The 18,376-nt window shown below is 40.4% G+C and overlaps 1 protein-coding gene across 1 annotated transcript in view; it reads right to left on the bottom strand.

Moving 5' to 3' along the window:
* Positions 1–2,489: 2,489 nt before the first annotated feature.
* The window catches only part of GPC4 (glypican 4), a 113,982-nt gene continuing 98,095 nt past the window's right edge, over positions 2,490–18,376 (bottom strand). The window contains exons 4-9 of the mRNA XM_529161.9: positions 12,719–12,884; positions 7,478–7,608; positions 7,226–7,372; positions 6,178–6,314; positions 4,619–4,794; positions 2,490–4,522 (exon numbers count right to left, since the gene is read on the bottom strand). Coding sequence (XP_529161.3) covers positions 4,320–4,522; positions 4,619–4,794; positions 6,178–6,314; positions 7,226–7,372; positions 7,478–7,608; positions 12,719–12,884 — 960 coding nt within the window. The 3' untranslated portion in view covers positions 2,490–4,319. The remainder of the gene's footprint in view (positions 4,523–4,618; positions 4,795–6,177; positions 6,315–7,225; positions 7,373–7,477; positions 7,609–12,718; positions 12,885–18,376) is intronic.

Consider the following 18,376-nt stretch of genomic DNA (forward strand, 5'->3'; position numbering starts at 1 on the left):
GTTGCAGTGAGCTCTGATGATGCCACTGCACTCCAGCCCGGGTGACAGAGTAATATCCTGTCTCAAAAAAATGAATACTTTATTCTAATAGAATATGAGTAAATTCCAGGTCACAACAGCTCCTGTGAGCCATTCCTAAGCATGAACAGTGGTATTAATGTGCTGTGTTCTGAGAGGATCTTCCGAACTGCTTTGGCTAATGTCTTCTGCACTGGTGATGATATGAAAACAAACTACCAAAAATAAACCTTAACAAAAACAGAAAGCATCCAAATTGTACACTCTGGGGTTATAGTGCTATAATGCCAAACTATTCCTCACTCTATTCAATGTTTGTTTCTTGAAAAACTACTTAATCTGGGCCAAAATACAGTAAAACACAACATGTGCTACCACTGAGAAGCCATGCCTTTAGAATAGGAATCCTAAACTTAATTACAGAGCCGTATCCTTAGAGTCTCCTATTCTCAATATTCAAAAAATTAACCTAAAGAAATAGGACATTATAAGCATAAAATGCTACCTTTTTAATGGGCGCAGTGGCTCATGCCTGCAATTCCAGCACTTTGGGAGGCCGAGGTGGGAGGATCACTTGAGCCCAGGAGTTTGAGACCAGCCTGGCCAACATGGTGAAATCCTGTCTCTACTAAAAATACAAAATTAGCCGGATGTGGTGGTGCACACTTGTAATCCCAGCTACTCATGAGGCTGAGGTGGGAGGATTGCTTGAGCCGGAAGGCAGAGGTTGCGGTGAGCTGAGATTGCGCCACTGCACTCTAGCCTAGGGGACACAGGGAGCCTCCGTCTCAAAAAACAAAAAACAAAACAAAACAAAACAAAAAAAACCCCACAAACAAACAAAAATCAAACAAAAACGCTACCTTTTATATGACAAAAAGGAGTAAACTTCTATTCATATTCGCTTGTATATGCATAAATAAACTTTGGAAGAAGACATACATAAGTAAATAGTAAGAGCTTACTTGAGGTGTGGGGACAACTTGGCAGATGGAAGCAGGAATGGGAGGAAAATTCACTCAGTCTCTTGATGTATGTTCTGTTTTTTAAACCCTGTCAATATATTACCTAATTAAAAACTAAGTACACAAGTAAATATTACTTGGCATTTGGCTCATTGATAGAATAGAATTCCTTTTACCAAATGTCATCTCTCAGATATTTTTCACATATATAAAAAGGAATTTTAGAAGAATTTTAGGAGTCAAAAAGTAGAAACTGAGTTTGTGAAGTGTATCACGGTATGCAGTTATATTTTTTCCCATGAAGTTCAAAAGTCAGAAGAATTTTGAGTACTTTGCTGTTGTTTCAAAAAAGGTAGAAAGTTACATTTGGCTTAGCAGTGACATTACATGTGCATGCGCGTGTGCGTGCGCACGCACACATACACACACACACCCTCCTCTAGTAGATAACTGTTAGTATTTTGCCATTGAAAGTAATGGCAAAAACTGCAGTTACTTTTGCACTAACCTAATAATCTACTACCCTTTAGCTATGTAAATAGACATATTCTGCTAACAAAGGGGAAGCAGAAATTTGTGTAGCACCATTCATACCCATTTTTATTTTGATTCTGTAATTACAAATGACAATTTTTACTTCATGTGAACTGTTAGGTTTTGAACACTCAGTAACTAAACTTTAGAAATTTACGTCAATTCTTCGCAGTGTCTTTTAATCAAAATAACAGGTGTTAGTTACGATTTTTGAAATAAAATATAAATCTAAGAGTTGTAAAATCTTTAAGGTACAGAGTAGGTGACGTGTTTTAAAGAAAAATAATTTATAAATGACTTTGTAAAACACAAGCCCTTCACATGCTGTTAACTTTGGAAAAGTCAGGTCTTCTCCTAACAAGGCTTTTATTCTACTTCATACTCCAAACTCTTAAGGTTTTAAAATATTCAACTTGCCTTTCTTCTTTTTTGGGGAGTGGGGGTGAGCTTGCCAGCTGGTTAGAAGCCAAGAGTTATCCAGTCAGACCTGAATGGAAAAATCTATGATTTGTTTATTTCATAGTTGAAGTTCAAAAGCAAGAGACAATTTAAATAATAAAAGAGTAACAGGAAAAAATGCAAAGAAAGAAAACAAATCAGTAAGTTCAGAAGAACCTTCAAGAATACTTAATTTGGAAAATGTTATTGGTTTAGAGAATTTGACTGGAAGAAAACAGCTGGGCAGAGTTCAAGGTTTTAAATTAAAAACAATCTAACAAGGTCTATGGGGATAACTCTCTGAGCCATATTTTGGAGACCAGATTCATTTCTACCAAGTAAAAGTAATAGCAGTCTAAGCTAAAAAGGAAATTCCTCACAACTGAGGTAGTTACTAAGTATCAGCACATTTTCCAAGTTCTCACAAGGCCCCTTAGCTATTTACAATCTATTTTCCCTCATATATAAATGGAGTGCCTTTTCAATTTTATGTCTTCTGATTTGTTTAAAAAAAAAACACTTATACACACCAGCCAGAATATGCCTATTTTATTAACATCATGCTTTAATAAATAACTGGCTACTTCTAATAAAATTAAGCCTCTGTTTACAACAGCCCCCAATATTCCATTTTGACCACTCTGCAGAATTTGGTGTAAAAAGTTGAATGAAATGTAGACCCTGAGCTATCAAGTAATTATGTTTCAATATAAAAATAGAGAATTACTCTTACAACTGAAGATTGAACAATAACACAAACAACCTCTTTGTGGGTTTTAGGTTCGGTAAAATTAGTTGGGATCTTAATGGCTGTCTAAAGCAGGAAGAGACAGAATTTTAGTCTTTCTGAAGACTTCTGGGAACTCCTTTGAAAGTGATTTGTTACATTATCAGAGTTTTATGAGCTATCATTTGGTAAGGACACAAGGAAGGGATCCCCAAGGCAGTTGTTAGTCTTTGGCCTGGGACAACAGATATGGCCATGGCCTTTGCCACTTCACCCACGTGGCTAAAGGTCACCACTAAGATGTAGTATTCTCAGCTCTACCTACTCCCACCCCACCCCATCCCCCAAGAAAAACAACACATACAAAAATCTGGACACCTAGTTCTCCCCTAAGTGGGCTCCTTGGCTGATATCTTGGATCGTAGCACATTGCTGTGAACCATGGCAAGTCCTTTGTTTTACTGATAAGAGGGGGCTGGGTAAGAAAAAGACTCAAATGAGACACCTTATACTCTCTTAAAACAAAAACTGGGATCCCAAAACAAATGGAGATACACATGCACAGACAAAAACTTTGCCCGAGTGTTGACAGCTATTCCCTGAGCCCAGGCTGTACCCCAGTTCTGGCTAGCTCTCAGACAGCTCCCTGTACATAATTGGGTTTGAAATCTCGACCACTCTAACAAAGGATATTAATTCAAATAGGGTCAGTGTGAACATGAAAACTAGCACAGGGTGGGCTAGCTAACCTGCCTGGTTTTAAAAAAAAACACCCCTAAACCCAAGTGTGAACATGTGATAACTGGGACATCCTGAATGCTTTCTATCTTTCAAGGGGGATGATATCCAGAATCTTTTTCTAAATGGGTTACATTTTATGTATAAGTGGGTTCAAGAAATGGACCTATAGTGATCTTAGCTTATGTAATTCAACTCATTCAAAGCAGTAGTCTGCAGTCTCTTCCAACTATCACCAATAAATGAAGTACATATAACCTTCTTGGATTGATGCTTTGAATACAATCTGACAAGTGGCTCAGAAGCCTGCTTGTGCCCTCACATTCTGTCCTAATAATAATTTAAAAAAAAGAAAATCACCTCCACGTCTCTCCAGATAAGGCAACTAAAATAACAGGGAGAAATGGAAATTTTACTGCTTTTTGGGCTTTTTCTTTTAATAAGATAACATGATAAATAAAACCTGCTTCTGTACAGCTATTTAATATTTCAGAAATACGTACATGTTACATGCCAAGAAGGGACCCTGGTTTGCTTGTAAGAAACAAGGCGAGATCATAGTTGGAAAAAAAAACCCACAAACGAAATGAGAAAAAAACATACAAACAAATAATAGAGTGATAAAATCACAAATGCACAACTAACTATAGTTCTGTACCTACACTGTTAGCCACGTTTAACATGGTTTGGGGGAGCAGGAACCAACTCAATGCACAGTCCCTTTTCCTCCCAAAACTGAATGAGAAAACAAAGTCAGCACTTCTTAAACCAGTGGCCACATAGTAAAAACTGTACATTGTTGTCCATTCATTTAAAAAGCAAAGTCACTAGGATGGTAGAAAAGTGATAACTGGTGCCTTTTAACTTTTTGATGAACACTTTTTCTCAGAGTTTGAGAATTATCTCCACTCTCTCTGCATAACCAGGAACAAGATGCAGAAGACAGTGAGGAGGTAGGCCTGTGCCCCAGGACGGACACCAGCACTGTCGGCTTTCTCATTGGCACTCTTCCCAGCATGGTCAGTGGCATTGTAGTCAAACTCTGAAGGGCACTGCTGATACTCACAGCCACTTCCACTTCCTTCTCCACTACTTTCATCACCTAGTTTAAAAAAAAATGGAATAGAAATTTCATTCCACTTGTTCTCATCAGAAGGCATACAAGAGCAATTTGTACTTTCAAACCACAAATGCTTACTGATATCAAAGAAGTCCACGTCGTTCCCATTGTATGCATTCTTCATCTTGCTGGTCATCACTCGAAGAGCCATGATTTGACGAAGGATCAGTATGTCTGGTTTGCTGGTGTCAACCTGGACCTCTGGGTTGTTGCCCTGGTTGGCTAATCCATTTCCTGTCACTGCAAACAGGTACCTGGAATGTAAAATGACCCCAGTAAGATGATTCGTAAAGCGAAAAGATTTTATCTGTCTGTCTCCCAAAGTGCTGGGATTACAGGCGTGAAGATTATGAAGATTATACAAGAGGTTATCAAATACTTCTGCTAGATTCTAGTATTTCCACTAAGCAAAATTAGATGGAAGTTCTTCAATTCCTAATGAACTCTAATCTTTCTTGTTCCTGTGGATTCCTCATTTCTCCAATTTGATGGAAACCTTCTTCAAAGCTATCACAGCACTTTTGGAGGCTGAGGTGGGTGGATCACTTGAGGTCAGGCATTCGAGACCAACCTGGCCAACATAGCGAAACCCTGTCTCTACTAAAAATATGAAAATGAGCCGGGTGTGGTGGTGTGTGCCTGTAATCCCAGATACTCAGGAAGCTGACACAGGAGAATCACTTGAACCCAGGAGGCGAAGGTTGCAGTGAGCCAAGGTTGCATCACTGCATTCCAGCAGCTGAGATTGCAGTGAGGTTGCAATGAGCCAAGATTGTGCCACTGAATTCTAGCAGGGTGACAGTGATACTCTGTTGGAGGAAGGAAGGAAGGAAGGAAGGAAGGAAGGAAGGAAGGAAGGAAGGAAGCTAGCTATCCCTCTTGAGGAGGATGGTGGGTTGAAGTAAAGAAGTATGGGTACTGGCTGGGTGCGGTGGCTCACACCTGTAATCCCAGCACTTTGGGAGGCTGAGGCAGGCGGATCACAAGGTCAGGAGATCAAGACCATCCTGGCTAACATGGTGAAACCCCGTCTCTACTAAAAATACAAAAAAAAAAAAAAAAATTAGCCAGGCATGGTGGCAGGCACCTGTAGTCCTAGCTACTCAGGAGACTGAGGCAGGAGAATCACTTGAACCCGGGAGGTGGAGGTTGCAGTGAGCCGAGATTGCGCCACTACACTCCAGCTTGGGCAAAAGAGCGAGACTCCATCTCAAACAAACAAACAAACAAAAGTATGGGTACTTCTCTAAGTTACTGAGCGTCTAAGGGAGGGACACAGGGCATCAAGTCAGAGAATGGAACCTTTGAGAACTGGTTATTTATGAGGCTAGGCCATTGGACAAAGAGCCACAGGCATTAAATATTTTAAAAATAATGACACTATTGGAACAGCCCTAATACGAGACTATAACTACTGTCAAACTTTTGACTCAGCACTCTTTGTAAGTAACTGGGTGCCTTCTCAACACTCCTAGTGCAAAGCCTGTTCCTAAGAACGCCTAGAAGCCTTCCATGTTGTTGCTACCTACTGTGAATTGCTTCCTGATGCCTCGGTTGACAATTGAGAGAACCCTCTCTGAAGGTCACCCAGGCATCTAGGAAGGGAGAGACTTCAAATTCATTCAACAGACACTAACCTGCTTTTGCCTTTCCCATTCCAACAGTCATCCTCATTGCCGTTTCCTGCAGCCATCCTCTCATCGTTGCAAACGTTGCTCGGAAGGGAGGACCAGAATTTCTTGGCCTGTTTCAGTTTCTCCTTGACATCAGTAACCTAATTATGAAACAACAACAACAAAAAAAGATCATTGTAAGACAAGACAAAACTACCTACAAGTGTGCCTTCTGGCCATTTCCAAAGTATCTCCAGAGTGATATGCAATTCATTTTCAACTTTAATTAGAAGAGGAAGATGCAACTCCAATTTATATCTTAGAAGTACAAAACCACTCAAATGAATAGTTGAAATGCAAGCTCCAAAGGAGTGGCCTAGACCCCTTGTCCACCTCATTGTAAGTACCATCTGAGGCCTACCAGTCTCCATGCCCTGTAGGCACAAAGATAACATGCAGTCTCTTCTCCTAAGGCTTTTAGAGTCAGGATCAAGCACGTATATTATGCACTCTGTGAAACATAGCTGCTATTGCTCTTTCTCTCCATCCCTGTCTCCTCAGGCTCCCTCTTCTGTGTTCCTACTACTGTAGGAATAGTTTCTTACATTTTTGTAGCATATTACTGTGGATAAAGCAATTTGCCTACAGTTACTCACTCTTCTCCCATCTCAGCTTTTACTAAACATCATTTTATGTTAATAAGCCTGGAACATCTACTTCTCCCTCTTTGCCTCCTTGTTGGTGCCTTTTGAGAACAAGGATCTGCCTTATTTCTCTGAGCTTCTCTGTGCCTAGCACAGTGATGGGCACATAGTAGATGTTCAATAAATGCATGGTGAATCTAAAGAGAAATTCTGAGACAAGACTTATTGTATCAAAACTCCTTGACTACCCAGGAACTTTCTGGGCTAGAAAATGGGACAGGCAGATTGACTGACATCCACATCCTATTTGCTTGAAAAGTGACACCTGAAAGACCCACACTTGTTAGCCTTCCAGCTAAAAATTCATTTTGAGCAAGAGTTTTCAGTTCTTTGTCATTAAACACGGCCCTTCCTGCCAAAACGCTCACCAGTCGGTCCAAACTAGTGCCAGCTGCTGTGGTTGGGCGTTCCTCGGGGTGATGTGGTCTGAAGCGAGCACTGAAGGCACTTTCAGAGATGGAACGAGAAATTCGTCCAGCTGGGAGGGGCTTGGGGGGTCCACATCCCTGGAAAACCTGCATTAGAGTAAGTGTCGTCATGTTAGGGAAGTCACTCCCAAGGCGGGAGGCGGAGGCGGGGGAGGTCCCTAGCTCCCCTTTCCAGCATCCTGCCTTCATTACCTTCTGAGACACTTGAACACTATTATCCTGCATGTTCATAATAGCATCAGAAATCTTCACATCGATGGGATCCATGACCGATTCAATGTTGAAAGGACCCTCTAGCCTCTCTGCCACCATCAGCATAGCATCTAATATGAGGTTTGGGGAAGAACAATACAGCATAAAAAGTCAATCATTAGTTTGGCCTTGGGTAAATCAATCTGATTTTTTTTTCTGTCTGTTTCCTGCATGGGGGCAGGGGAAGTAAGGCATGGATCATAATGAATTCTTGTTTTTATGTCTATTTCCGTTACACCAAACTGCATTTAGTCACTATGTATCACTAGCTCTCTAAAGTGTGAAATGGCCAGATGAAGGCTTAGTTCTACAGCAAGGAAACCCAATCAGGAACTTTCCTCAATACTGATTATTCGTGTGTCAGCCACTGTCACTGTAAGGCTCTTAGTTAGCTCCCAGATGACAAACCTAAGGCTGGAGACAAAATAACATGCCAGTTCTCCCAGAGACTTCCCTAGGATCTTCTCGTTTCACATTCCATTTACAAGAGTCAAAAACATAAATCAGTTAAGATGCTGGCATATTAATTCTTTTCTTTCGTTTTTAAAAACAAAACCCTCAGATCCTTGAGTGCACCGTTGGATAATACAAATGAAAGGGTTCCTAGGAATTCTAATGACTTTTCAAATAATAAAACTTTGAATAATCCAATTTTTGTATTAAGAAAAACTTCTCATTGCAAATACAATGGCTTCAATTTATCTTAAGGCATGTACCTCCTTTTTTTGCAAGTGAGAAGATGACACAAGACACAGTACACAAAATTAGTGGGCTCACAGTATATATCTTCACCGATTATCCTGCTTTAGACTCTGGAGTAGCATGGCATTTTCCAGTAAGCACTGAATCGCTTCAATAAAATACATTGTCTTTGTTTTCTTGCCATATATGTTTCTTAGGATTATGAGGCTTAGTATTTTTGCCTGCTACCTGTTTTACAAAATTAGAAGAACTTGGAAATGAAAACCCCAAATGACAAAAAGGATGCTTCATTAACGACAAACAGTGAACTTTTAAACTTGTTTATCCCCCCTTTACACTCTAGTGCTTAGTGCATGGCAAGAAAGGAGTTAGACCCACATTATCTATCATCTTCAGGTAGTGCAAGGATGGTTACTTGAAAGAAGGGCTAGTTTCCGGAAGATTGTGTCCTACCCAAAGAACACCGCTGACAATTGCAGCCCCCAGCTGAGCTTCCATCTAAGCTTTCTAGTGGAAAGCAGCATAGGCATCAGCATATCAATGAAACCAAATCTAGTCATAAAGCTTTCACCTTCAACCTAGAACAAATGCTACACAACATTTTAATGCACGGGGTCATTTCTCTAAACTACAATTCCGATGTCACAAACCACAAATAGATTTCCATGAAATGCAATTTTTAAAACAGTAATAACAAATGAAGTTTCAGAATGCATTGTGGTAAGCGCCAATCAAGTGATGCTTCTAACTCTAAGTAAGGGCTGAAAGCATGAATATACCATTGTACTACAGGAGAGAAAAAAAATGCTTTTGATGTGCTAGCAAAAGGAGACTTTTGTAAACAAGTGGAGCACAACTTAAATGTGTTCATCATTGTCAAATCATCAGGGCTGCCACGTACAGAAAGCACATTCCTTCGTAAGCTGAGAAGAAATCACCTGCTCCCAATAAAAATATTATGAATAGACAGAAAATAAACATCTAAAATGCAGACGTTTAAATAACAACAACAACAACAACAACAAAACCCAGTGCATTTTGTAACTCCTTATTCCCCTAGTGGCAAGGAATGGCCAGATCACTAATGTGTTTGTGAAAGACTGAAAGGAAACATAAACCCCAATTCTTCTGGCTGTTTGGCGTCTTTGTAAACTCTGAGCCAGCCGGCTATACACAAGAGCCTGGGAATGGAGGGGGAAGCTGGGCCTTTGTTGGGGCCGGTGCCATGGCGTTGTGTGTTGCGCAGCTGAAGAATGCAACTGAAGAGCATTCTGCCTGCAGTCTGCAGCCCGGGAGCCAAAGCTGCCTCTAACCCCTGGAGGAAGTCATGATTGGCTATCAATTGGCTCTTCTGTAACAGCAGCCAGCCCTGATAAGAAGCCTCAAGAGAAAGCCAAAGATGATTGGTTTGGAGTTTGGGTTTTCTTCTGGCTGATACGAGCCACGGAGGCCCTTGTTTGCGGGATATCTGACTGGCTCCTGCCTCCTGCCAGGACCTGGCTGGTGTCCCCACCAGCAATCCCAATACTAAATTCCCACTGGCAGCAACATGCGACATTAATAGGGTTGGCCCTGAGTCAAATGAGTGTTAACACAGCTACAGTATGTGATGGAGAACAAGTTGCATAGCATAATTTATGATTCTCCAGAAACTGACTTTTGTTGGTGGGGGCAAGGGAGGTATTTGGTTTATATTTCCAAGTGAAGGTTTCATATAAACCAGCGTCTTATAAAACCAAGTTCTAAGGTGTTTTAACTATTTGGATCCATCCTGATAAAAGGCTGACAAGACTTCAACATTTACTAAAGGGTCTCAATTCATGGCCAGTTGCAGATGCAGTTAAGAGAGGAGAGGAAGAGCATGGCAACAAGAAGACGGATTTGGAAAACCAGTTCATCCTTAGTCTCTTAAAGGGTCTAGTCCAACTGCATTATTTCAGTGCTCAAGACACTGGCACTGAGTCTCCCCCCATACCCCCGGCAACAAAGCATCCCCTTCTCACTAGGGAAAGCGATTCCTTTTGCATTGTGCTGCCAATAATCAGAAACCCACATCTTCAGCCTCCCGACCTGACTGGAAGAACAAAAGGCAGTTTCTCGACTTAACCCCAAGATCTGATTTAAAGAAGGGGGAAAAAGCCCTTGACCATTCATTAGCTGCAGTCATTTAAAGGGGAAAGAAAAATTCCTTGCAAACAGAAAAAAAAAAAAAAAAGAGAGAGAGACAAGAAATAAAAAAAGAATTTACAGCAGAGGCATGTAAATTGGGACTGAATTCTACAACCACAAAGCAGATTAATTAAACCCTTGTGAAAAATTCATGAAAAAGCACTGGAGATTAACAATGTCTATTACTCCTGGTCTTTTATATCTGCTTATTAGAAATAAAGAATAGTATACCTATTAAAAACAAAGTTTAGATACAATTATATACCTCATCCCTCCAAAAAGTTATCACTTAAAATAACTAGGGAAAAATCGATTCAGAAATCCTATCAACTTCTACTTGGGTTTAATTTTGTTTCTTCAAAGATAACAAATGTAATTTTAAAAATGCACAACAAGAACAACAGCAGCAACTTAAGTCCTCTTTGTTTTCGAGTAACTGATTTAAAACATCAATTAAGAAAGCCAGAGTGTGGTTTTGATTTGATATGGACCTGTAAACTCCAGGAAAAACACGTAGGAGCATTTGTATTTTAATATAAGGATATGAGTTTAGTTATAGTTGCTGCTAGACATGTTAGAGTAACAAAATAGTGGCAAGGGCCATGCCCTTCTGCATTCCATTCCCAATGTGTCTGTAGAAAAGTCAGCAGAATTCGATCACTGTCACCATACACTTTTTTGTACCATATGGCAAATTCTACTACCTTGCCTGGAGAAACAGTGAATTATAGGGGAAATTGAAAAGGATCATCAACTTTCTTTAAAAATTCAATTTTGCAAAAGTGAACTGCAAACTTGACATTTGGGTGTGGGGATGAGTGTGGGATTAAAGAGAGAGAGAGAAAACAAAAACAGCGACTTTAGATCTGGAAATTCTATGGGTTTTTACTTCCATGAGAAATATTTTGAATCAACAATTTCTCCCATGGCTTCATTCTGGGCATGATGTGCCATTTGGCCTGTATGTCTTTGCTGGTCTTATGCCTTCCCTTTCATGAGATTCTGCTTTTCTGTGTGTAGAAGATTTTTTCAGGTCTTCTAGCTTTGAGCTATTTAGGCTACAATTGTGCTGAAGTGCTTAATATTCACATCTTTTTTTATCCCCCTGTGTCAGTGTTCTTAAGAATCTGTTGGAGCCAATTTATTGATGCACTTTCAAACGGAGTTAATATGGTAATTAGCTCTCACACAGACTAAAAAGCATTGCCCAACCTTAACACCCCTCACCTCCCCCCAAAAAAACAAGCCAGAATACTGCATACATGTTCCCATGATTTGGACAAATAAGTGAAAAACAGGTGCTTATAAAGACACTCAAATTCAGCAATTATGCAAAGGTGACTAGGGTGGGGAAAAATGTGAGTTTCTTTTTGTGAGCTGTTAGTATGTGTGTGCGGTCCTACTAATACTCAGCATAAGGAACTTCAACACTGGTTACTGCTGCTTCAGGCATCAAGGTAATTGACAACTGGACATTTAAATTCTCCTTAATTTGTCCTTTCCCCAAAATCATAACTAACCCTCTCTGCAATTGGCCACTTCATTTACATTGCTGTCTGGGTTCCGAGAATGGTTTTCTAGGTGGAATATATATGCAGGAATATGTATCCCTTAAATTCTCAGGGCTAAAGTCCTTCCACTCTCACCAGAGCAGACTACTACTGCTAAATGGTGTACAGAAACAGAATCCCTGAATTTCTCAATCAGATTTCACCTGATCCAAATAACAAATGCGTATCTGGCCGGTTTGCAGAAGATTTAGTTGCAGTGTAATAGATATAACATTTTAAAAGCCACTTTTACAACTCCATGAGGACTGTACTCCAGCATTTACATGGATACAAGCCTATAATCATAAACACAACTGACTTTCAGGCGGGAAATATCAAAAAGACACTTTCTCAGGGAGTGGCTCATGCCTATAATCCCAGGGCTTTTGGGGGGCTGAGGGTGAGAGGATTGCTTGAACCCAGGAGTTTCAGGTTACATAGAGCTATGATTGTGCTGCTATACTCCAGCCTAGGTGACAGAAAGAGACTCTGTCTCCAAGAAAAAGGCATTTTCTCATTATTAAAACCTGGCAGCCACTGTATCTATTACCTTCAGAAATGCCACCATTAGTTTGAGGGAACATTCACTTGCAGTAATGTTTTTACTATTCTCAAAGTAGTTGAGCGTAGTCAGGATTCTGACAAACACTAAATAACTAACACTTAAACAAACAAATTTCATAGCTGCCAATTACAACATTCCTTGTGACTGGAAGCTAAGCTATCTCCAGCAACACGAATATGTTAACCACTTGCTCACCTATGAAATTGTTCCATTCAAAATCGAGATCCCCTTGGTTGGCCAAACAGCCTCTCATGATGTTTGAGCAGTAGTTGTAACATGGCTTCACAGTCACGAGACCCCGGCAGTGGGAGCAGTAGATCATCTTCAACAGGGCATGGGTACACTGGGCTGTGGGGTTTACCTAATGTGTGAAAAGAAAAAAAGACAGTAGTGGCGGGGCTAAAATAGAGACAGAAATTGCTTCTATCACATTGACACTGAAGGCTTGGCCATGAACTTAAGAATGAGTTGTGATTGATCACAATTAGTAAGCCTGGACTGCCTCCTGAAGACATAGATTAGATAAAAGATACATGTTGGGACAGGGGAGAGGAGGGAGATGACCCGAAACAAACAAGGTGCACCAACTCCCACCCTGTAAACACCCATTCCTCCCCCACCCCCTTCCCTCCTGGAGTCTCTCTCTCACACACACATAAATTGCTCAATTATCTCAAAATCCTTTTACAAATAACTATGCAGGGTGAGCCATGAAATGCAGTGGAGGAGACTATCTTCATGTGCCCACCATGCACGTCCTGCTAATAGCCTCAACCATCAGTGTTTGTCTTTGCCAGACTGGAACAGAAGCACATCTTCTTCTGCATTACATTGACTACAAGGCTGTCCTTTGAACCCTAACCCCAAATTAAGGTTTAGAAGGGTACCTACGGTGTCTTCTGTTCTGTGCCAAGAGCTGTGCAGAAGGCAAAGTTAATATATTCTACAAGGCAGAATATGAGTAATCTTAAACTTAGGGGGTGTGTGAAGGTTTTCCAAGGCTTGGGAGTACTAAAGCACAGAGTGTTCACAGAACACTTGATGAAAGAGGTGGGGCTTTGGTTAAATTTTCGAGAAAGGGGCTGGACTTAAGTGGTCAAACAAAGGGAGAGCATCCTGAGTTAAGTTCAATGAAATGAACAAAACCTGTAGGAGAGTACAGGACATATCACTGCATCTCAGAATGGGGTTGGGGAATTGCGGGAAATAAGGTCAGGTGCACAGGAGTATGCGTGTGGCCAGAATTTAGAGGGGCTTAAACATCAGGCAGAAACTGGGATACCAGTTGCCAGGCACGGTGGCTCACGCCTGTAATCTCAGCATTTTGGGAGGCCGAAGTGGGCGGATCACGAGGTCAGGAGTTCGAGACCAGCCTTGCCAGCATGGTGAAACCCCGTTTCTACTAAAAATACAAAAATTAGCCGGGCATGGTGGTGTGTGCCTGTAGTCCCAGCTACTCAGGAGGCTGAGGCAGGAGAATTGCTTGAACCTGGGAGACGGAGGTTGCAGTGAGCCGAGATCTCACCACTACACTCCAGCCTGGGTGACAGAGTGAGACTCTGTCTCAAAAGAAAGAAAGAAAGGAAGAAAGGAAGAAGGAAAGGAAAGGAAGAAAGAAAAAGAAAGAAAGGAAGAAAGGAGAAACAAACAAACAAACAGGGACACCATATGGCAGGACACATGGGGCTACGACTGGAAGTTTGTGAGGAAGGAAAGGAAGAAAGACAGAAACATTACCCAAGTCAGATTGGGCTGGCTGTCCTCTCCAGAGAAATGGGACTTCATTTCATCTAGTTTTATAAAGTGAAATTATTTGGGGTGTAGAAGAGCTGATTCCATCCGGTCACTTGTTTTCCTCAATGCTTAGAAAGGATTGGGGCTAGGTATAGCATTCTAGCAGCTAATTAAAAGTTCCTGTCTCCTCATTCTCTCTGCCCCACCCTCCTCTTTTGGAGTCAGTATCAGAGGATTAGTGCATTCTTCTGTGTAAGTACCCACCAGTTCTGCTAACACAGACTTTTGGAGGCAGATACCACCACAGGGAAGAGATGCTGGGATGCAGGGCAGCCCGGCAATGCACTTCACCTGCTCTGGAGTGTTACTTTGGATATCACTTATCAGCAGTGCCCTTAGGAACAGGAACAGGGGATTAGTGGTGTCAGGAGAAAAAAATCAGTCAGGCTCCTACGTGATGCATGCGCACATCCATTCCCCTCATCCCAAACAAGGCTCTAGCCTAAAAGGGGGGAATACGTGTAACAATAAAATGGTAATTGTATACGCTGCCCTACCAAGAATTAAGATTTTTCCACAGTTTTAACCATTCCCAAATGTTTTCCTAGGCACTAAATTAGTCCTAACTATGTATTAATGTACAGTAAAATTTTGGCTAACCAATATACCCTGGAGGAATGGCCTTTTCTGGATAGCCAGATTTGCTGGACAGCTAAAAGTTCATTCCTTTAAAGTCACAGATTGTTAAGACTTCCCTACATGTCCCCCTCTCCTTTTGTAAAGGAGCAAACAGGACTGGAGAGGGGAGGTGGCCTGAGAAGCATAGGATCACAGAAGTCTTAGAGTTGGAAGGGACCAGAGAGATCACTGAGTGTTGCTCTCACATTTGATAGATAAGAAAAACCAAGCCAAAGCCAAAGAGATTAAGCAACTTGCTGACAGTCACCTCACAACATCGGATTCCAGTACTATACCTTATCAAGCATTTGTGATGAAAAGATTTCCCAGATGTATCACGTTTCCCTGCCAGATGACAGGAAACTGTAATGTTAGGCACTGGTTATTTCCTACTTTAGTTTTAGTTGGGTTCCACATTGATGAGACTGCAAAATGGCTAGATTTTAAAGAGGTAAAAGTTATGCAAGTGGCTATGAAATGAAAAATCACTGAATAGCACGTGGCATTTGTTGAATATTATGCTTAAGAGGAGACAATGCCCTCGTAAGAAGAAACGTAGAAAGCTAAGGGGTCAACAAATAGTTACTGAGCACCTACTATGTGCCAGGGATTATTCTGGAATGCATTTGAATTTAGGTAACAAGGCAAGTTAAGAATTTCTATATTAGAATACAAAACCTGTTCTACAAAATACAAAGCAATTCCAATGTGGTACAGGACTTTAGGAAATGAGCAAAAATTTTAGACCCAAAATAGTTATATTCAGAAAACACTTCTTTTTTCAAAGAAGTCCTTTCTCATTCTTTTAAAAAATAACTCTAGGAAGTGGTTCATTGTATTCTTAGTTCAATTGCAAGTCAAATCATTTATGCAACAGACCTTGTAGTACCCTCCCCTAAAATAGGCTGATGGAGGCTCAAGTTTTAAAAAGAGACCAAACTAAATGACACAGTAGAGTTTTATTAAGGGAAATTATGATGCTGAGTTTGGCAGAGTTCTTCCATTTCATTATTTGGCTAAGTGCTGGCTCATGCTCTGTACATGATTTGTTGTGTAACTACTAAAAATGGTCACAGGCAACTCAGCTACAACATGCTAGGGAAACACTAAATAATACCAGAACTGAAAAGAGAGATGAGGAAGTTATAAGAAAAATGGAAAGAGAAAGGACATATAAAATATCAAAGTTAGGAAAAAAAATCTGTCTTTTGTCTCATAACCACTAGTCAGACCACCATGCACTATTTCACATGAAGGGAATTCAGAATCTGGGAAGCAAATCCGTTTTAGTGGGATGAGGCCCTAATATAAAGGGAAGAGTTTTAAAACAGTCACGAGACCTAAAGAAACAGGTCTCCCCTGCAAAGTCTCATCCCCCTAGAAGAAACAGCAATAATGCTAGCACTGCCCAGGCCTTTGGTCCCCACCCTTGTCGACCTGCCCAGGCTCAGAACAGTGAGCCCAGAGTGTCAAGGACTCTGGACTACCCTAGTGAGTAAACAAAATGGTTGCCTCTCTTTTGGAGTCTTTAAGAGCCAAAAGTATGCCACCACCATGGAAGAAAAAGCTACACAGTATATGGCACATGTTGAGTAGCCTTTATCAAAAGTGCTTGGGACAAGAAGTGTTTGGGTTTTTTTTTTTTTGGATTTTGGAATATTTGCATTATAATTATGGTTTGAGCATCCCTAAACCGAACACCCAAAATCTGAAATGCTCCAGTGAGCATTTCTTTAAGCATCAGGTTGGTATTCAAAAAGTTTCAGATTTAGAGCATTTCGGATCTTAAATTTTCAGATTTGGCATTTTCAATCTGCAACTTTAATTTAAGTTCTCTCGTGGAGCTTCTGGTGAAAGTCCAAGATCTTCTGGATCCAGTGGTGGCACTTACTGTCACATGGTAATATACCAGGCACTGCTGGGGGCTCTTTCATTAGCTCTCAATGGTCTCTCCACACTATTAGGGGCAAATCTTTCACCCTTAAGCAAACATAACAGTGGACTAAGTCAGACTTTGTTCTGGGGCTTTACTCATTTTGAATAGAAATTCAAGTTCATTCAACATTCTACTCCCTGGTAACCCTCAAAATCAATTACTTCTTTTGAGTCTTCCAAAACTTATTTGCTGAAGTAGATTTATTCCGTAAGACCCAAAACCAAGCAGTAGATCATGCCACACAGGGATTAACGAAAAGGTCTTCCTTTAATCTTCAGTTATGTATTTATTCTCCATGGCATGGCATGGTGTGCCACTTAAATTGTTCAATTTGATTGCTACCTTGGGGCACAGCTCTTGACTAACATTTGATATGTTTTTTTCTTTTATTTAGAAGGGTTGGTTGAGCCTAGATATTAGTAAGTTCCAGAATCCTTGGGGCTGGGGTAAGAGCAGGGGTAGGAGTTATGACTACTTTTTACGAAAGTCACATTTTTCAGACCTCTCTTAATGATTTAATAGTTATTTATTAAAATCATATGAAGAAATGGGAAAAGAAAAACTGTACACTCCTCCCTTCCCCCTTTAAATAAAAAGAATGGTTTAATGATCTCTTAAAGAAAATGCTTATTTAGCTTTTATGGTTTTGTGGTCATGAGGGTTTTGATGTCAAGATTCAAGAGAAAATTTTTCTGTTCTATGGCAGAGTTACTACTGATAGATTTTACTGGATTTTATTGGTTTCTATGATACATTTACAAGTATTTAGTATGTGCCAGGTTCTATTCTCAGTACTCTACATGTATTAACTCATTTAAGCCTCAAAATAATCACATAACATGAGTATTATCTCATTTCACAGATGAGGAAGTGGAGCCCCAAAGAGATTAAGGGACTCACACAAGGTCTTCCAGTAAATGGCCAAACCAGGATTTGAATCTAGGCAATCTGGTTCCAGAGTAGGTGTACTTGACTTCCATGATATGTACCTAAATGGCTTCTTTTGAGTAACAGACTATAGGAACCTTGATGGCAGTACATAAGCCTAATCCTTTCACCAGAGCTCCTAGAACTAGTACAGTATCTCCATGTACAATGTACACTCCACTATGGAGCTGGATGTTTTCTAGTGACAATTTTCAGTTTTCAATGTTTATTGACCAAATGAATCAATTTTTATGTTGGAGGGTAATTTAGGATGCAACTGTTCTACATGGAGCAATATCTCACTAGATACTTGGATGAGATAACATTGTTTAGTAAAACAGTAATGACTTACTGAGCCAGTGCTATGTATTTAGAACTATTCAAGGTGCCGCAGGTGAGAAAAATGATATGAATATATGTGTATTACTCATCAGTCCCTGCTCACAAAGAATTCAAAGGCTCAAGAAAACACTGCTGGATGTGAAGAGAAAAAAGTTCACTTGAACAAAACCAACCAGAAAACAATTACATATTTTACCAATTTTAATGTTTTGAAAGAAATATAGCTAATGTAGCAG

This window comes from Pan troglodytes, chromosome X (genome assembly GCF_028858775.2).
Source record: "Pan troglodytes isolate AG18354 chromosome X, NHGRI_mPanTro3-v2.0_pri, whole genome shotgun sequence".
Classification (NCBI taxonomy): domain Eukaryota; kingdom Metazoa; phylum Chordata; class Mammalia; order Primates; family Hominidae; genus Pan; species Pan troglodytes.